General features: G+C 36.2%; 1 protein-coding gene across 5 annotated transcripts in view; it reads right to left on the bottom strand.

The window, feature by feature from the left end:
• WDPCP (WD repeat containing planar cell polarity effector) overlaps positions 1–22,065 on the bottom strand; it is a 288,298-nt gene that overhangs the window by 52,291 nt on the left and 213,942 nt on the right. For all 5 annotated transcript variants that reach the window (XM_065929068.1, XM_065929069.1, XM_065929067.1 and 2 more), the window contains one exon: positions 8,827–8,890. In XM_065929068.1, coding sequence (XP_065785140.1) covers positions 8,827–8,890 — 64 coding nt within the window. The remainder of the gene's footprint in view (positions 1–8,826; positions 8,891–22,065) is intronic.

Genomic DNA, 22,065 nt, shown 5'->3' with positions numbered 1-22,065 from the left:
GACTCAGCTTCAAATAAACTCAATTCCAGAATAGATTAAAATGTAGTTTAACCTTAACCTAACTATTACACTTGCCAGAAACAAAGTAAATTCTTTATGGAGGAAAATAACATCATACATAGTCTTAAATTATCACTAAACTTTAAAAATCTTATGCCAAAAATTCAATTTAAAAAAAGGTAAGAGTAAATAATCCCCAAACAACAGCAACAACCAAAAGGCTTACCAAAAAGGCATTAGTCTGGAGAAAAAGAGGAAAAATACACTAATAAAAGAGAAAAACGGAATAAATATAGTTAATACAAAGAAGGGCAAGAATGGTTGGGTGAAAGAACATATAATAAGTTGGAGAAACAGAAAAGAAATAATGTACTATTATTTATGTCATATGTCAACTAAATAATCCAATTATAGATAGACTGCCTTTTCTTTTTCTTGGTGGTTTCCTTTGCTGGGCAGAAACTTTTTGGTTTGACATAGTCCTGGTTGACATATATTTTAGCTTTCACTGCCTTTGCTTTTGGTGTCTTACTCAAAAAAATTACTGCCAAGACCATTGTCAAAGGGCTTTTTCTCAATGTTTTCTTCTAGGAGTTTTATGATTTTAGATATTACATGTAACTCTGTAATCCATTTTGAGCCGTTTTTTGAGTGGATCCAGTTCCATTCTTTTGCATGAGGCAAAAGTTTTCCCATCACCATTTACTGAAGGGACTATCCTCTCCCCATTGTGTGTTTCTGGTGCCCCTGTCAAAGATTACTGCTGCTACTGCTAAATCACTTCAGTCGTGTCCACCTCTGTGCGACCCCATCCCTGGGATTCTCCAGGCAAGAACACTGGAGTGGGTTGCCATTTCCTTCTCCAATGCATAAAAGTGAAAAGTGAAAGTGAAGTCGTTCAGTCATGTTTGACTCTTCGTGACCCCATGGACTGCAGCCTACCAGGCCCCTCCGTTCATGGGATTTTCCAGTCAAGAGTACTGGAGTGGGGTGCCATTGCCTTCTCCGTGTCAAAGATTAGTCAACAGTATATGCATAGGTTTACTGCTAGGCTGTCTATTCTGTTCCATTGGTCTCTATGCCTGCTTTTATACCAGTACCATTAAAATATGGAGTACAATGTAACCATTAAAGTAATGATATAGATCTATATTTACTTTATGGAAAACTGTCACTGTAACATTGTTGAATGAAAAAATTCTAGCTATAAATAAAAAGTTTAATATATAGACTTACATAGAGAAATACTTTAAAGGATGTTCATTTCTGCATAAGAAAATTCCAAGTGATTTTTTTACTTTTTGTTCTTTATATTTTATGGTATTATTTTTTTATATTATTATTTAGTCCTATAATTAAAACATTTTATTTTCATCTAAGGGCTTCCTGAATCAATGATTTTGCTTACAAAGTATATTATCCTATATATTCATGAAATTTGGGTCCTGTTTCAGGTTATTATTTCCTGCAATTGGTATGTAAAAGCCATCTCTTACTAGTAACAACACATGATATCTCTTTAGTATTTCCTAGTTTACAAAGTACTTTCAATACAGTATTTGCATGGAGACTCAAAAACAATCTCAAAATGGATTAAAAACCTAAATATGACACCAGATACTATAAAACTCTTAGAGGAAAACATAGGCAAAATACTCTTGTATAAATTGTGGCAATATTTTTTGGATCCATCTCATAAAGTGAAGAAAACAAAAGCAAAAATAAACAAGTGGGACCTAATTAAACTTAAAAACCTTTGCACAGCAAAGAAAACCATTCACAAAATAAAAAGGCTGCCTAGTAAATGGAGAAAATATTTGCAAATGATATGACCAGTAAGGGGTTAATATTCATACATCTCCTGGATCACAGCCTTGTGGTGGTGATGGGGCTTGTGTAACTCAGTGACGCTGTGAGCCATGCTGTGCAGGGCTATCCAGGACAAACAGGTCATAATGATGTTCTGATCAAATGTGTCCACTGGAAGAGGAAGTGGCAATCCACTCCAGTATTCTTGCCATGAGAACCCCATTAACAGTATGAAAGGCAAAAAGATATGACTCCTGAAGATGAGTACCCCCAGTTGGAAGGTGTCCAGTATGGTACTGGGAAGAACAGAGGGCAAATACTAATATAGCTCCAGAAAGAATGGAGGAGCTGGGCCAAACCAGAAATGATGCTCAGTTGTGGATATGTCAGGTGGTGAAAGTAAAGTCTGATGCTGTACAAAACAATATTGCATAGGAACCTGGAATGTTAGGTCCATGAATCAAGGTAAAGGGGACGTGACCAAGCAGGAGATGGCAAGAGTGAACATTGACATTTTAGGAATCAGTGAACTAAAATGGACAGGAGTGGGCAAATTTAATTCATGTAAATATTATATCTATTACTGAGGGCAAGAATCCATTGGAAGAAATGGAGTAGCCTTCATAGTTAACAAGAGTCTGAAATGCAGTACTTGGATGAAATCTCAAAAAGGAGAGAATGATTTCTGTTCGTTGCCAAGGCAAACCTTACTCAATATCACAGTAATCCAAGTCTCTGCTCCAGCCACTGATGCCAAAGAAGCTGAAGCCGACAGTTCTATGAAGATCTACAAGACATTCTAGAACTAACATCTAAAAAAAAGATGGCCTTTACATCTAGGGGATTGGAATGCAAAGTTAGGAAGTCAGGAGATATCCAGAGTAATAGGCCAATTTGGCCTTGGAGTACAAAATGAAGTAGGGCAAAGGCTTACAGAGTTCTGTCAAGGGAACATGCTGGTCATAGCAAACATCCTTTCCCAATAACCCAAGAGATGACTTTACACATGGACATCACTACATGGTCAATACCAAAATCGGCTTCTTTGCAGCCGAAGATGGAGGAGCTCTATACAGTCAGCAAAAACAATACCTGAAGCTGACTGTGGCTCAGACCATGAGTTCCTTATTGCAAAATTCAGGCTTAAACTGAAGAAAGTAGGGCAAACAACTAGGCAACTCAGTTATGACCTAAATCAAATCTCTTATGATTTTACAGTGAAAGTAACAGATTCAACAGATTAGATGTGGTAGACAGAGTGCTTGAAGAACTATGGACAGAGGTTCATAACATTGTACAGGAGACAGGGACCAAAAACATCCCAAAGGAAAAAAAATGCAAGAAGGCAAAGTGGTTGTGTGAGGATTTTTTTTTTTATAAATGCTGAAGCTTTTATTATAAATAAAAGGTTTTTTTAAAATATAAATAAAAGCTGAAGAATGAAGAGAAGCAAAAGGCAAGTGAGAAAGGGAAATATATACCCAACTGAATGCAGAGTTCCAGAGAATAGTGAGGAGAGAGAAAAAGGCCTTTTACATGAACAATGCAAAGAAACAGAGGAAAACAAAAGAATGGAAAAGACTAGTGACCTCTTCAAGAAGACTAGAGATATCAACAGAACATTTCATGCAAGGCTGGGCATGATAAAGGATAGAAATGGTAAGGATCTAACAGGAGCAGGAGAGATTAAGAGGTGGGACGAATACGCAGAAGAACTACACAAAAAAAGTCTTAATGACCCAGATAACTACGTTGGTGTGGTCACTCACCTAGAGCCAGACATCCTGGAGTGAATGTCAAGTGGGCCTTAGAAAGCATTACTGCAAACAAAGCTAGTGGAAGTGACAGAATTCCAGCTGAGCTATTTCAAATCCTAAACATGATGCTGTTAAAGTGTTGTACTCAGTATGTGTTTAAATTTGGAAAACTCAGCAGTGACCACAGGACTGGAAAAGATTAGTTTTCATTCTAATCCCACAGAAGGGCAATGCCAAAGAATGTTCAAACACTATACAATTACACTCATTTCACATGCTAGCAAGGTTAGCTCAAAACCCATCAAGTTGCATTCAGCAGCACAAGTACTGAGAACTTCCAGATGTAGAAGTTGGGTGTCAAAGAGCCAGAAGAACCAGAGATCAAATTGGCAACATTTGCTGGATCATGGAGAAAGCAAGGGAATTCCAGAGCTTCAGTGACTACATTAAAGCCTTTGACTGTGTGGATCACAGCAAATTGTGGAAAATTCTTAAAGGGATGAATTTAGACTGCCTAAGACTATCAGATTACCTTCCATGTCTCCTGAGAAACTTGTATACGGGTCAGGAAGCAACAGTAGGAACCAGACATGGAACAATTGAGTGGTTCCAAATTGGGAAAGGAGTACCTCAAAGCTGTATATGGTCAGCTTTTTTGTTGTCACCTACTGTCACCTATTTATTGTTTTTTATTGTCACCTATTTATATAACTTATATGCAGAGTACATCATGTGAAATGTCAATGTGGATGAATCACAAGTTGGAATCTAGATTGGTGGAAGAAATATCAACAGCCTTAGATCTGCAGATGATAGCACTCTAATGGCAGAAAGGAAGGAGGAACTAAACAGCTTCTTGATGAAGGTGAAAGAGGAGAGTGAAAAAGCTGGCTTAAAAATCAACAGTAAAAAAACACAGTAAAAAACTAAGATCATAGCATTCAGTCCCATCACTTCATGGCAAACAGAAGGGGAAAAAGTGGAAGCAGTGACAGATTTTATGTTCCTAGGCTCCAAATCCCTATGGATGGTGACTGCAGTCATGAAACCAAAAGACGTTTCCTCCTTGGAAGGAAAACTATAACAAGCCTAGACATATTATTAAAAAGCAGAGACATCACTTTGCCAACAAAGGTCTGTATAGTCAAAGCTATGTTTTTTCCAGTGTTGTGTATGGATGTGAGAGTTGGACCTTTATGAAGGATGAACACCAAAGAATTGATGTTTTCGAATTGTAGTGCTACAGAAGACTCTTGAGGGACTGCAAGGAGATCAAACCGTCAACCTTAAAGTAAATCAACTCTGAATACTCATTGGAAAGACTGAGGCTGAAGCTGAAGCTCCAGTACTTTGACCACCTGATGGGAAAAGTGGACTGACTGGAAAAGATCCCGATGCTGAGAAAGACTGAAGGCCTGTGAAGTAGGGGGTGGCAGAGGATGAGATGGTTAGGTAGCATCATTGACTCAATGGACATGAAATTGAGCAAACTCTGGGAAACAGTGGAGGACAGAGGAGCCTGTTGTGCTGCAGTCCATGGGGTCACAAAGAGTCAGATATGACTCTGTGACTGAATGACAACAATAACATTCATTATATATAAAAAGCTCCTACGACTCAACATCAAAAACCCCCAAAATCTCGATTACAAAATAAGCAGAACTGAATAGACATTTGCTTCAAAAAGGATATGTAAATGGCCAACAGGCACATGAAAGGATTCTCAGCATCACTAGTCATCAGGGCAATGCAAATCAAAACCACAATGAGATATCTCCTCATATCAGTCAGAATGGCTGTCATCAAGAAGAACACAGCAAATGTTGGTGAGGATGCAGTACTAAAAACAGTACTACTAGCAATTCCACTCCTGGATATATATCCGAAAAACAAAAGCCACTAATTTGTAAAGATACATGCACTTCAATGTTTATAGCAGCATTATTTACAATTACCAACAAGGTATTAGATAAATAAATAAATAAATATATATATAAAACACATTTTCATATATATATATATATATATATATATATATATATATATATAAGCATCCTACTCAACCATAAATAAGAATGAAATTTTGCCATTTGAAGCACTATGGGTGGACTTGGAGGGCATCATGCTACGTAAAATAAGTCAGAGGAAGACAAATACTGTATGTTATATAAAAGCTACAGCAAATTAGTGAATATAACAAAAGAAGCAGACTTAAGGAACAAACTAGTGGTTACCAGTTTGAAGAGGGAAGCAGGAGGGGCAGAGAGAAACAAATGGTTATTATGGGATTGTATGAAGTCATCTGTGTGAAACTTAGAAATTTTAAAGTATTATAGAATTCAAAACCTCTTTTATTCAATTAAAAAAATCCAACGTATGGATAGGTACTAAATAATTATCATCATTTACACATAAAACTCAAAAGTTACTGACTTTGAAGACAACTTATGACCCAAATTCCATGTATCTTTTATATCTTGTATCTTCCGGGTATCTTCTATCTTGTATTTATATCATGTATCTTCCAGGTATCCATTATACCCTCCCATTACATCCTTCCTTAACATGATCTGGATATAACAAAGAGTAGAGTATACTTCCCAGAACTGAAAGAAAGCTGATATAGCTGAGAGTAGGGGGGGTGTAGATGCCACTTCAAGGAGTTAGAATTTATCCCAAAGGCAATGAGAAGATGCTAAAAGGTTTTAAATATGGAGGAGTCAAATTATAAATTATGATTGTTTTGACCAGGGGTCTGTAAACATATTTTGTAAAGCACCAGAAAGTAAATATTTTAGGCTCTACAAGCCAGAGTCCCCTGCAACCACTCAACTCTGCCATCGTAAAGCAGTTACACATTACATAAGTAAGTTTGGCTATGTTTCAATACCACTTCATTTATGAAAATCTGAATTTGAATATCTGAATTTGAATATCATGTATTTTTAATATCATATTTTAAAGTATATTGATACTATTTTTTTTTTTAATGATTTAAAACTGTAAAAAAGCCATTTAGGGGTTAAATTTGCTTGGTAGGCCATAGCTTGCTGATCCCTAATTTAGAAGATGATCACTTAGGCTATGTGTAAAGTAGACAAAGAGGTCCTTTCTGGCTCATTTCATCAGGTCTAGTACCCACATACTGACTTTGTAATAGTCAAGGTCTGCTCTATCATGCTATATGTCTTTTATCTTTCTACCACCAACAGATATGCTAATGCAAAAAGAATATTCTCAGATTAAGCATTACATTTTATTTGCGACCCCTTTGTGTTCAATGTAGTCATATTTTTATTCTTTAAGGATGAGATATCTTAGGGGTAGAAGGTAATGTATAGGTAAGAATAGTACTGTTTATTTTATAAATTTTTAAATCCAAAGAGGTAATAATTCTTAGTATATAGGCTAGATCATAATTTAAATAGTAATAATTGATTAGAAAACATGATAAATTCTTTAGACAATTTCAAAGTGGAGCATCAAATGTATATGGTAGATTCATAAGCTTAAATGGAACTTTAAGGCCTTAATGCTCTCTTAAGGCTTTTAATGCTTCTTAAAGGCAGATCATGGGCTATAAATAAATAGTCACATATGAAGAATAAGGATGTAGCGTTTTGATTGTTCACTTTTACAAATAAAAAGGAAAGCAAAAGTATCTAATTTCCTTATTTTAGATTTTTATCTTTTACTAGTAAAAGCCCTCATGGATTAAGGTTAGCCTATTAGTAGAAAATCTGTTTGGCTTTAAACTAACATGGAGACTTTATATTGTTACTGCCTAAATTGAGACTAAATGCTGAAACATACATGATTTGAAAAGAAGTTTGTAAGATGGCTTTGATGAGTATGGGTGCGTGCTCTGTCATGTCTGACTCTTTGCAACCCCATGGACTGTAGCCCACCAATTTGTATTGGTTAATACAAATTAAACAATTATGTATTGGTTAATAGTTAATGTAGCATAAATTACAGAACAGTATAATACTACATTGGGAAAGAAAGTTTATCAGACACTAAACATATAAATATTCATCTCTTTAGTTATTATCTTGGCTAGAAAGAAGACTGGGACTACAGACATAAAAAAATAAGGAAATAAGAAGAAAATCTACCTTTATTGCTGAGCAGTGGCAGAGGTGAGGAGGAAATAAAGTGACAAAGTCACTTGGGTCAGATAATCTAAGAAGTGTTGTAATTAAATTTCTGACACTGTGATGTTTGAATGCATAGACTTTGGTGAAAATAATAAAATGTTCCCTTAATATACTAATATTCCTGATCAATGTGACCTTACAAAATACAGACAACCAACAGATAACAAAAGGTTCATACATTTGAAGTAATTAGATTTTTTTCCCATGATCAATGAATGCACAAAGTACAGTTTTAATTGAGTGATGCAAAATTAGAATTTAAACAGCAAACTCATTTCAAAGACAAGATAAACTAATATCATGAACCCATATTAACATCTAAAGCATCAAAGCTTAAAGTACAAAATGTCTTCACTGTACAGAAGATTCAGATAAAAGAATCTTCTCGAAGTTTTTGTCGTTTTCAAGATTTTTTGACAACAGTGAAATTTCTATGGAGCAGAATGTGCTGAAAATCAGGAACCCTGCCTTTGTTTATCTGATCTCATTGTGGCAAAAGATCTTATAAAATAAGAACCTAATACAGAGCACAAAGATGTATAAGAAACTAGTATATTTTACTGTTCCATAACTAATAAGTAGAGGATTAAAGCATATTTGAACTTATATTCTCTTGGATCTACTTTGCACTGTGGTCACTTAAAAAATACTAGTGAGAACATTCAAACTTACTTCTCACTAAAACCTAAGGGACAAACTGAGCACATTCAAGATCTTGGGGACATGTCTTGTCCTGTGTCCTGGTTTCTGAAGCTGTACTTCTATAGGGAATGGATTAGAAAGAAATTTAAGTTTGCTAGATACGAAGGTGTCATCCTCTCACATCAAAGTACACGAGGAGAGACATTCAAGAATTATAAATTCTTAGAAAACATAAAAAATCCTTTGGGTCTGGCAAGGAAAATGTCAGCAAATCAAAAGAGGCTAGATGGCTATTGACCAGTTTCATGAAGGCAAAGCTGCAAGCCAAGATGGAATAATGCTTTCCCACCATGTGTCGAAGGCACAAATGACACTAATCCTTTTTAATGGTCACAAAAGCTGACAACTTACTCAGTGTTAGAACTGAAGGTACAAAATCATCTCAAGGAATGACTCACCATAAACAGGTCACGAGCACCAATGTCAACAGCTAACAGAAATGCCTTTTCAAATCTTTGGTACCTGTAAGGAAGAAATGTTATATGCTGTGAACAAAACTATAGAAGAGGAGAGAGAAGTTTGCTTATTGTACTTATATGCTATTGTTTTTGTTCTGATAAAAATATTCTCAAACAGTAGGGACTTCGCCTGCTGGGATCTTCCCTTTGTGAACTCTTATTGTACTTAGGAGGTGCTGATGGACACAGCCTGTAACTGTCAAGGACAAACATAACCAGATTAGGTGCTGCTAAATGTAGAGAAATGATAACTTAGGAAATACATTTTCTCATTATTTTTTCCTTTGTTGTATTTTGTTGTATAAGAGGAAAGTAGGAGGATATGGACAATACAGCAGGATAAGAGCAATTAATAAATCATATAATTATATTTTATGTTTCTTAGGTAAAAGTTGAGAAGTCAAATGTTGCATTTTTACAAAACTCTCACATTTGTGATCTGGGGTAAAAACATCCCCTGCTGTTGTAAATGAAAAGAATAAGTGGTTTCTAAGTATTTTTAAAAGGTATTACTTTCCTACTATTTCATCACAATCATACCATCTTTCCCTTAGGTATAACTGAGAATTTTCTTTGTGAGAACAAACTTTAGTTTACATTAATTACCTCTACAGAAAATTTAAAGCCCTGAGAGAAAAGCATGTCATGAACATATAATTTGCACAGGATTTTGGAATGAAAGGTCATCTATGCTGAAACTTACACAGATGTAACTATCAGTTTTTCTGACTCAAGAAACAAGCAGATATATAACCAAGTTGTTCTGTTCTATATTGTGAAATATGATGGTATAAAATATACTAAATTTTCAAATAAAACATAGCAGAAATGTGGAATATTATTAACAGAGTATATAAAGTTTATTAGTGAAATAGCTAATATAATTAAAATTCAAACAAGGCTTATTATTATTCCATATGAACTGGTAGGCCTGAAACTAAAACACTCTGTAATTTCCATACTGTGTTTAATAGCTGTTCTCCCATCTACTCTCTGGTTCTCCTTACTGGTATCTCCAGTATTTGCTGAATCCTTTTCAACTATGGAAAATCAGAAGAAAATTGTGTTCATTTTTGTTCCAGGAAAATGGCTGACTCTATATATTCAGTGGACTTGGGAGGTAATAAGGAAGAGGACAGACGATCAGCAAGTTGTACTATTACTACTATTCAACATTTACTGCCATTTTGCATTTGCTCCCACCTACTACATTGAAACTTTTCTAGCAATAGTAATTATTCATCCTCTAAATTCAAACTTAAAGATAAGTTCTTATCTTGTGTGCTTTTTTGGCCACATCTGACCCTATTAACTTCCCCTACTTGAAACCCTCTTTCTTTGCATTTGGAGATCCATTCTTGCATTTGGAGATTCATCTTTTGTTTTCTCAGTTCTTAAATTTCACCTTCTTAGTCTCCTTTTTAAGTTTTCTCTGCCTATTCCATGAAGGAGCAGGCAGTAACCTACTCAAATAGGGTTACTACCTCAGTAACCATAACTACTCCTATGGCACTGATACATCAAAGACACAAATCTCTAGTATCCATTTATTTCTGGAGCTCTAAACTCTTTTGTTCCAGGTATCTCAAATTTAACATGTCTAATAGGTCCATTGACATACCAGTCTGGCAACCATATATGTGATTCATTGGAATTGGGAAATATGAAATTAAGGTGAGCAGCTTAGGAGGTACAGTTCCTTCTAGGTAAGAGGTAATGATTCACATTATGATAAAATGAAAGAATTGGCACTGGCATCTGGTTGTATGATCAACCGAAAATACCAAATGGTGCTCCCAACTATACTGCTTATAAAATACATCTTAAAGTACAACATAAGACTCTTAAAAGAAAAAAAAAAGGAAATTTCCAAGGACAACACATTTTCAATTAAAAACAAACAAACAAACAAACAAACTAACCAAAGTTCTTCGACTGAAACTAGAGTTAGGATCCATAACCAGAGATCAAAAATGGGGGAAGGGCAGAACTACTCTGGCCATCACCCTCAGAAGACTGAGCCTTGACCAAGTCTTAAGGTAAAGGTGCTTAACTTGAGACTTCTGATTAAGCCAGGGGCTAAAATGATCCCAAGTTTTAAGTGCTCTTAACATCGACAGAAACAGTAAAAAGAAAATTCATGTCTGGATTAAAGCACTTTTGATACAAGTCACCAGAATTGCCATAAATTAAAACAAGTATGAGCTCACACTGAAACATAGTACTAAGTACAAAAGAAACAAGCTACTGTGATGGGAAATTAGAAAATAAACAACGGATTTACTTCTCCGTGGATTTCAGATGATTGAATTATTAAAGTTAGAATGTAAAACAGTTCAGCATATTTAAATAAATAATGATGGGGCCATGAAAATAAGCTTACAACAGGATATATTAATAATAAAAGTGTTACCCAGTAGATTTTTTAAGAAATAAAAATTTAAAAATAAGAGAAAAAGAAATAAAAATAGAACTTTTGGAAATGAAAAATTGAAGTTAAATAATTTGGTATAAAGAGAATTAGTGCAATAAAACAGGCATAAGTAAGGAATTACACAAAATGTTAAAGAGACAGGAAAAAAATATAAAGGGAAGTTAGCAATACAGAGAACATGGAAGTTAGCAAAACAGAGAACATGGAAGAGTCTTAACACGTCTAATCAGGTAATTAAGGTAAATGTGGACAATTTTCCAGAGCTGATAAATGATATGAATCAATAAACACAAGAGGGAAACACAAGAGGGACAATATCTATCAACCAGGATACACTGAAAAGAATCTATAATTATGCAAATATACAATGAAGATGCAGAACTCTAAAAAAGACCTTAAAAAGTAAGAGAAAAGACAGGTCACCTACAAAGAAGATAACCTACAAACAGACTGACACCAGACCTCTCAATTATAGCGATGGGTGTAGAAGACAGTAGGGATATATCTTCAAATGATAGAAAATAAGCATTTCTCTTGTATACTGCAACAATGGAATTCTCAACAGGTAAAGCAAAATAAAGACACTTTAAGATATGTAAAAACTGAAAGCATTCAACAGATCTTCAATAAAGGGACTTCTAGGGGACATAACTGAGGAAAAAAGGAAGATGATCCCAGAAGGAAGGTTTGAGAAGCGAGAAGGAATAGCTTAAAAAAAAAAATTTGGTTAATATACAGGCAGATAAATACACACAGACATACATGCACATACATGAATGTTTTGCTATTTTTAAGATCAGAAAACACTAATTAGATATGTCATATTAGTCAGAAAAAAGTTATAGTGCTATGGCCCTTGCTTTTTGAATTGTCGAAAATAATTGATTTTGGTAACTATCACAACCAAATTACAAATGGCAATCATTAAAAGTTTGTATAAATACTTAAATAGTAATACAAGTAGAGTGGGGTGAAGGGTGAGCAAATTGAAAAATAAGAAAATTCAAGAAGTATTAAAGAAAAGAACACTGGATCTACCGCAGTACACTGGTGAAAACAATGCCTGAGAGACACCAGGGCCAATTGCCAGCAAACCTACAGTTAAAGTGTGGCCAAGAGAAGTGCCAGTCAAGCGTGTAATCTGAGGGCCCACACAACAGGGGAAAGGTGACAGCAGAGCACAGCCAGGGGTGAACATCTCCAGAGGGAGAACACTAGGTGGCTTCTCTCCCAGTGGGAGTTCTCTAATCCCACCTACCTCACACCACAGATCAGAAAAGAGCTAAGAAACAGATCTGGGGACCTCTGCTCCAACAACCAAGGAGCAGACCCCACCCCTGACAAGGCAGTGATAACCAGAAAGTCTGTCTGGTATGTCCTTTTATACATCAGTTTGGCAACCATATATATGATTAACTAGTTCAGGATGGGGAACACATGTACACCCATGGAGGATTCAAGTCAATGTTTGGCAAAACCAATACAATATTGTAAAGTAAAATAATAAATAAATTAATTTTTTAAAAGGAAAATAAAAAGAGAAATATGAAATTAAAGCAGACAGCTTAGGCAATACACTTCTTTCTAGGTAAGAGGTAATGGTTCACATTCTGAGAAAATGAAAGAATTGGCTTTGGCATCTGATAGCATGATCAACCAAAAATATCAAAGAGTGCTCCCAACTAGACTGCTTATAAATATACGTTAAAACACAACACAGAACTCTTTAAAAAAAAAGTTTCCAAGAATACCACATTCTCAATTACAAAATAACTAACTAACCAAAGTTCCTTGATTGACACTAGAGTAATGCTCCCTGAGCAGAGAGCAAAAGAGGGGAAAAAGGCAGAACTAGTCTGAGCCATCACCCTCAGAAGACTGAGCCTTGAACAAGTCACAAGATAAAGGTGCTTAGCCTGAGACTTCTGATTAAGCCAGGGGCTAAAATGATTGCAGGTTTTAAGTGCCCTTAACATTGACAGAAACAATAAAAAGAAAATTCATCTTTGGATTAAAACACTTTTAATAGAAGCCACCAGGATTGCCATAAATTAAAACAAGTACAAGTTCACAATGAAACATCACCAAATACAAAAGAAAACAAGCTACTATAATGGAAAATTAGAAGATAAACAAAAGATTTACTTCTCCTTGGATTTCAGATAATTGAGTTATTCAAGTTAGAATATAAAATAAATCAGCATAAGATATTTAAAAAATAATGATGGAACAATGAAAAGAAGCATACAAGAGGATATATTAATAATAAAACATTATCAGGTAGACATTTTAAGAAATAAATAGAACTTTTGGAAATGAAAAACTGAAGTTAAATATTTCAGCACAAAGAGAGAACTAATGAAGTAAAAGAGGCATAAATAAAGAATTACATAGAATGGTATACAGAGAGACAAGAGAGAAAAATATAAAGTAAGTTTAGCAATGCAGAGAACATGGAAAAGTCTAACATGTCTAATCAGGTAATTAAAGGCAGAGAATATTCCAGAGCTGATAAATGATATGAATCAATAAACACAAGAGGGACAGTATATACCAAGCTGGATATATTGAAAAGAATCTATAGTTATGCACATCTATAGCAGAGATGCAGAACTCCAAAAATAAAAAGATCTTAAAAAGCCAGAGAGAAGAGAGATCACTACAAATGAGATAACCTACAAACAGACTGACACCAGGCCTCTCAATGGTGACAATGGGGCACAGAAGACAGTAGGGGCAAGCAGTAAAGTCAGTAAAGAAAGAGAGGTCTTAAACAACATAATTACACAGCTGGATTTATTAGATACACAGAACTTGTTACTCATTAATTAGTAAATACACATCTATCTCAAAATACATGGAATCCTTACAAAATTATGTTAGTAAGAAAAAAAGCATGTCTCAATACACTGTAAGGAATACTATATATAATGAATCTATTAGCAATGCAGTTTTTGATACCAAGATAAGCAATATATTTCATACACATTTAGAAAAGTCACTAATCAAAGAAAAATTATTAATTTTAAAACACTTAGAAATAAAAACTTGAGCAAACAAGACAATTGAGAAATTTGCAGCCTTAAGTGCTTATACTAGGTAAGAAGAAAGGTTAATGATTGATGAGCTAAATATCCCATTAAATAATTTAGATTAAAACAGAATAAAGGCAAATAGAATGGAAGCAGTGTCAGATTTTATATTGCTGGGTTCCCAAATCACTGTAGATAGTGACTGTAGCCATGTACTTTTTGGAAGAAAAGCTATGACAAATCTAGATAGTGTATTTAAAAGCAGAGACATTAAAAAACAAAGCACAGACATCACTTTGCTGACAAAGCTCTGTATAGTCAAAGCTGTGGTTTTTCCAGTATTCATGTACAGATGTGAGAGTTGGACCATAAAGAAGGTAGAGCACTGAAGAATTGATGCTTACCAATTGTGGTGCTAGAGAAGATTCTTGTGGTGCTAGAGAACTCCAAATCCCCTGGACTGCAAGAAGATCCGACCAGTCCATCCTAAAGGAAATCAGTCCTGAATATTCATTGGAAGGACTGATGTTGAAGCTGAAACTCCAATACTTTGGCCAGCTGATGTGAAGAGCTGATTCATTTGAAAAGATCATAATGCTGGAAAAGATTGAAGGTGGGAGGAAAAGGGGACAACAGAGGATGAGATGGTTGAATGGCATCACCGACTCAATGGACATGAGTTTGAGTAAACTCCAGGAGTTGGTGATGGACAGAGAGGCCTGGAGTGCTGCAATCCATGGGGTCGTAAAGAGTTGGACGTGACTGAGCAACTGAATTGAACTTATAACATATGTAGGTAATATATGTGGCAACTATATATAAAGAATGGGGTAAGGATGGTAAATGAACCAGTTGAGATCTAAGATTTCTGCATTTTACATGAAATAGTACTATATTAATTTGAAGTAGACTATGGAACATTCAGTTCAGTTCAGTCGCTCAGTCGTGTCCGACTCTTTGCGACCCCATGGACTGCAGCACGCCAGGCCTCCCTGTCCATCACCAGCTCCTGGAGTTTACTCAAACTCATGCCCATCGAGTTGGTGATGACATCCAGCCATCTCATCCTCTGTCATCCCCTTCTCCTCCTGCCCCCAATCCCTCCCAGCATCAGGGTCTTTTCCAACGAGTCAACTCTTCGCATGAGGTGGCCAAAGTACTGGAGTTTCAGCTTCAGCATCAGTCCTTCCAATGAACACCCAGGACTTACTCCTTCAGGATGGACTGGATGGATCTCTTTGCAGTCCCAGGGACTCTCAAGAGTCTTCTCCAACACCACAGTTCAAAAGCATCAATTCTTCGGCACTCAGCTTTCTTTATAGTCCAACTCTCACATCCATACTGACTGTTGGAAAAACCATAACTTTGACTAGATGAACCTCTGTTAGCAAAGTAATGTCTCTGCTTTTTAATATGCAGTCTGGGTGGGTCATAGCTTTTCTTCCGAGGAACAAGTGTCTTTTAATTTCATGGCTGCATGATGTGAAGAGATATAGCTAAAAAAGCTTATAGATAAAACACAATTCTGAAAAATACTCAAATAATCAAAAGAAATGAAAAGAGGAACAGATATTAGAAGAGGTAAACAGAAAAAAAAATGGTAGATTGACTTTCAACTGCATATATAAGTATGTAATTATTAATGGGTCAAACACTCCAATAAAAAAACAAAAGATTGCTAGAATGGGTAAAAAAGCAAAACTCAATTTTATGCTAGTTTACAAGAAATCTACTATATAGACACAGTGGACAGTAAATGGATGGAAAACAATGCTAGAATGATTAAAATTACTAGATAAAATAGACTTCAAAACAAAAACAAGGAGGCATAACAGGAAGACATTAACAGTCATAAATGGGCTTCCTTAGTTGTCCAGTGGTTAAGAGTAAACCTTGCAATGCAGGGTACTGGTTTGGACCACAATGAACACTGGTTCAATCATTGGCCCAGGAAAATGCCACATGCTGCAGAGCAACTAAGCCTTGGCCCCACAATGACTGTGCCTGTGCACCACAGTGACTGAAGTCTGTGTATTCTGGAAGAGCCTATGCTCTGAAACAAGAGAAGCCACCAACAATGAGAAACCCCATACACTGCAAGTATAGAGCAGCCCCCATTCACCGCACCTAGAGAAAGCCCTTGTGTAGCAATGAAGAACCAGCACAGCCAAATGTAACTAAAAAAAAAAAAAAAAGTATATATATATAAAAAATGATAATTGTCTCTAGGGTTAATTGCAGTTGCTTCCTGCCTCTTTGGAGATTCCAAGATCAGCAGGTAGGTCTCACCCAGACTCCTAGCAGATTACTGTTTCTGTCATGGATCCTGGAGCATGTGAGATTTTGTCTGTGCCATTTAAGAGTGATGTCACTTTTTTGCTTGAATATATTTTTCCATCCTTTCACTTTCAACCTATTTGTGTCTTTGAGTCTAAAGTGAGACTCTTCTAGACAGCATATAGTTGGGTCATGTTTTTTCCTACTCTTTGAATCTCTGTACTTTAATTGGTGGGATTAATGTATTTTCATTTAGAGTGATTACTGATAAGGAAGTTTAGTTCTGTCATTTTACTGTATTCTACATCTATCTTTTTGTTCCATAACTCCTGCAATACTGCGTTCTTTTCCATATGGTTCATTTTGTCTAGTGTACCATTTTGATCCTTCTCTTTCCTCTTTTGTATTTATTTTAGTTATTTCATTAGTGGTTACTCTAAAGATTATAATATCTTAATTTTATAAAAATGTAAGTTTAAATGATACCAACTATATAGCATACAACACTTTGCTTCTATATATAGCTCTATCCTCTCCTTTTTTATTATTGTCAGAAAATATCTTTAAACACTGTGTGCCCATTAACAGATTTACAATTTTTGTTGTATGCATTTTTTTTTTTTATTTTTCAGTGGGTTTTGTCATACATTGATGTGAATCAGCCATAGAGTTACACGAATTCCGGTTGTATGCATTGTTTTTAAAATCAAATGGGGAAAAAGAAGATTTACAAACCAAAAATATAATAACACTGGAATTTTTATTTACCTACATAGTTATCTTTCCTTGTCTTGTTTATTTCTTCCAAGAGCTTTGAATTACTGTCCTTTCATTTAAGCCTGACAGATTCTCTTTAGTATTTCTATAAGGAAGATCAACTAGCAGTGAACTTCCTCAGTTTTTATCTGGGAATATCTTACTTTTCCTTCATTTTTTTAAAGGATAGTTTTGCCAGGTGTAGAATTCTTGGTTGACTCTTTTCTTTAGATCTTTAAAATGTTATCCTGCTACCTTCTGTCTTCCATGGTTTCTAATGAAAAGTCAGCTGTTACTCTTATTGAAGAGCTCTTCTACAAGACCAGCTGCTTCTTGCTTGCTGCTTTTAAGACTCTCTGTCTTTATTTTTTGACATTTTGATTTTGTGTGTTTTGATGTGAATCTCTTTGAGTTGATTCTACTTGAATTTCATTCTGTTTTTTGGGTATGTAGATTTCTGCCTTGAGTCAAAATTTTCTTTCCTTCTAAGACTCCCATGATGGATACTCTTGAAAGCAACCCACCTGCCCCTCAGATTCTGTTCATTTTTTTCATTCTTTTTCCTCTCTGCTTCTCTGATTTGATAATTTTAATTGTCCTATTCTCTGATTCTGTCTTTTGCCTGCTCAAATCTGCTGTTGAGCCCATCTAGTGGATTTTTCATTCTAGCTATTATACCTTTTAAGCTCCAAATTTTCTATTCAGTTTCTTTTAATTATTTCAATCTCTATTGGTATTCTCTATCTGGTAAGACATTATTTTTCTGATCTCCTTGACATCTGTTACTTCTCTAAGCTTATATAAGATAGCTAACTTAAACTCTTATTCTAGTAAGCCCAATGTTTGTGCTTCCCATGCTATTTTTCCCCTGTGCAAGGGCCACACTTTCCTGCTTTTTTATATGCCTTTTAATTTTTGTTGGAAATAATGTTTTGAATATAATACAGTGATAACTTTGGAAATAAAATTATTCCAGGTTTTACTGTTGCTTTTGAGGGAAATCATCCACTTGTCTAGTGATATTCTCAAAGCCTGTATTTATTGTCATATGTGATCACTGAAATCTGTTTCATTACCTCAGCAATCAGTCAAATATTTTTAACATCCTGACAGACTGATGTGACAGATTCTTTTAAATAATTCTGAAGCAACAAACAAGCAATCCTCTCAGTCTTTGTAGATTGGATCTGAGCTAAGGCACACTTTCACTACTTAGCCAGTGTACCTATGTACAGTTCAGCCTCAGAAGTCCATTCATGCTTGTGCAGAGCCCAAAACTGCTCCAGCGTTTTAACTCTGGGGTTCTCTCAGGTTTTTTATGAGCAAGCATCCAGATCTGGGCATATGTTTGGAACCCCTGGTTTCCTGGCATATGAGGTAGTCCTTTAAGGACTTTATTTCCCTTATATTTAAAATGGAAAACTAAAAAGGACCCACCGTATAACACAGGGGACTGCTCAATGCCGTACGGCAGCTTGGATGGAGAAGGTCTGCAGCAGAATGGATACGTGTCTGTGTATGGCTGAGTCACTCTGCTGTGCCCCTGAAGCCATCACAGCACTATAAGTCGGCTGCATTCCAACATAGAATAAAAAGTCAAGTTACAAAAAGAACTTAATTCCTCCCCAGTCTTCCTTTTAGCCTTCTCTTTCTCAGGTTTTTCTGTCGATCCACTGCTTTACCCACTCTTCATCCTTTGCCTAAGAGACAGCTATGCATATTATGTCTTGAAATGCTTTTGATGTACACAAATGCTTTTGCCAAACATGTTGTTCCAGTCTGAAGGAGGTGGAATAAAACCAAGTGTCTACAACGGCCCCTTTGGAAATGACAAGACCAAATTCATGACCAGTCTTTGAGGTAGAAGTCCATTGTTGATCTCTGGCAGCTAGCTGACACCAGAAATGCTGACCGCTGTCCTCATGGCCACTGTCATGCTAGGGAATGGGGGATGCAGACAGGTAAACAAAAATGCAGCAATGTTTCCTTACTGAGCTAGCGGTCTCTGTCCTTATTAAGCATATCCCTGATTACTGCAAGTTTTAAAAAATATGATCCTAGAGTTTTTTAAAAGTCAATTTTGTCAGTTTTTGTTTGCGTAGTGTTTGCTTCATTGGAAGGACTGATTCTTGGAGCTCTACTCTGATGTTTTCATGGTGTCTCTCCCACTTCTATTTATAGGACCCAATGTGGCATTCATGAGAATATCATTCTGAGATCTCCTACTGAAGGGAATGTAACTGACAGCCCCAGCTGTTCGATTTCGAAATCTGTTGTTGTGTTTTTGTGTTAATGCTACACTTTCCACAAGCTCCTCTGAGGCAATAAACGAGGGCACTGAGGGATACTAAGGCAGTTCTGTTCCTGACTGACATCAGACTGTTAGAGTGGGCAATATTGGCTTGAGGACTCCTGATAGATGAGCCCAACCTTTCTTTGAATTGTTCTGTGGTGTGCTGGAATGGGGGTGGAGACTGTGAATGGGCAGTGGTTAGTAAGTAGACAGTAACATAGGGTGACTACTACTAAGTTGTATTAATGTCCTAAGGAAGAATAATCAGAGACTGAGTGTTCTTTATAGTTAATGGCTAAGTGTGACAGCCAGAAAGCCACTCTGGTAGCTTACTCGTTGTTGTTATTGTTCAGTCACTAAGTTGTGTCCAACTCTTTCTGACCCCATGAACCACAGCACACCAGGCTTCTCTGTACTTCACTATCTCCTGGAGTTTGTTCAAATTCACATCTATTGAGTCAGTGATACTATGTAACTATTTAATTCTCTGCCAAGCTCTTCTCCTTTTGCCTTCAATCTTTCGCAGCATCAAGATCTATTCCAATGATTGACTCTTTGCATCAGGTGGACAAAGTATTGGAGCTTCAGCATCAGTCCTTTCAATGAATATTCAGGGTTAATTTCCTTTAGGATTGACTGATTTGATCTCTTTGCTGTCCAAAGGACTCTCAAGAGTCTTCTCCAGCACCAAATTGGAAATCATAAATTCTTTGGCACTCAGACTTCTTTATTGTCCAACTCTCACATCCATACGTGACTACTGGAAAAACCACTGCTTTTGACTACACAGAACTTTGTCACCAAAGGGATGTCTCTGTTTTTTAATATGCTATCTAGGTTTGTCATAGCTTTTCGTCCAAGGAGCAAGCGTCAAGACGGTGTTTAGTTCCCCTTCACTTTCTGCCATTAGAGAGGTATCATCTCCATATCTGAGGTGGTTATTTCTCCCAGCAGTCTTGATTCCAGCTTGTGATTCATCCAGCCCAGAATTTCACATGATGTACTCTGTATATAAGTTAAATGAATAGGGTGAAAATACACAGCTTTCTGAAACTCCCTTCCCAATTTTGAACCAGTTCGTTGTTCCATGTAAGGTTGTTTTTGACTGCATACAGGTTTCTCAGGAGACAGGTAAGGTGGTCTAGTATTTCCATCTCTTCAAGAATTTTCCACAGTTTGTTGTGCTCCACACAGTCAAAGGCTTTAGTATAGTCAGTGGAGCTGAAGTAGATGTTTTTTCTAAAATCCGCTTGCTTTTTCCATGCTCCAACGAATGTTGGCAATTTGATCTCTGGTTCCTCTGCCTTTTCTAAACCCAGCTTGTACATCTGGAAGTTCTTGGTTCATATACTGCTGAAGCCTAGCTTGAAGGATATTGAGCAGAACCTTACTAGCATGTGAAATAAGTGCAACTGTACAATAGTTTGAACATTCTTTGGCACTGCCCTTCTTTGGGACTGGAATGAAACCTGATCTTTTCCTGTTCTGTGGCCAAAGCTGCCTTTTCCAAATTTGCTGACATACTGAGTGCAGCATTTTAACAGCATCATCTTTTAGGATTTGAAATAGGTAAGGTGAAATTCCATCACCTCCAGTAGCTTTTTTTGCAGTAATGCTTCCTAAGACACACTTGCCTTTTACACTCCAAGATGTCTGACTGTAGGTGAACACTACCATGGTTATTTGGATCATTAAAACTTTTTCTCTCTACAGTTCTTCTGTGTATTCTTGCCATCTCTTCTTAATCACTTCTGCTGCTGGTAGGTCCTTGCCATTGCTGTCCTTTATCATGCCCCTCATTGCACAAAATGCTCCCTTGATATCTCCAGTTTTCTTGAGGAGATCTCTAGTCCTTCCCATTCTGTTGTTTTCCTCTACTTATTTGCATTGCTCATTTAAGATAGTCTTCTTATTTCTCCTTGTTATTCTGTATAACTCTGCATTCAGATGGGTATATCTTTCCCTTTCTCTCTTGCTTTTTCTTCTCTTCTTTCCTCAACTATTTGAAAAGCTTCGTCAGACAACCACTTTGCCTTCTTGCATTTCTTTTCCTTTGCGATGGTTTTCATCACCACCTCCTATACAATGTTATGAACCTCCATCCATAGTTCTTCAGAAACTCTGTCTACCAGAAAATCCCTTGAATCACCTCCACTGTATAAATATAAAGTGATTTGATTTAGATTATACCTGAATGCTCCAGTGATTTCCCATACTTTCTTCAATTTAAGTCTGAATTTTGTAATAAGGAGTTAATGATCTGAGCCACAGTCAGCTGCAGGTCTTGTTTTGGCTGACTGTATAGAGCTTCTTCATCTTGGCTGCAAAGAATATAATCTGTCTGATTTCAGTACTGACCATTTGGTGATATCTATGTGTAGACTCGT

Source organism: Muntiacus reevesi, chromosome 3 (genome assembly GCF_963930625.1).
Source record: "Muntiacus reevesi chromosome 3, mMunRee1.1, whole genome shotgun sequence".
Classification (NCBI taxonomy): domain Eukaryota; kingdom Metazoa; phylum Chordata; class Mammalia; order Artiodactyla; family Cervidae; genus Muntiacus; species Muntiacus reevesi.
This window is presented reverse-complemented; position numbering and strand designations above follow the sequence as displayed.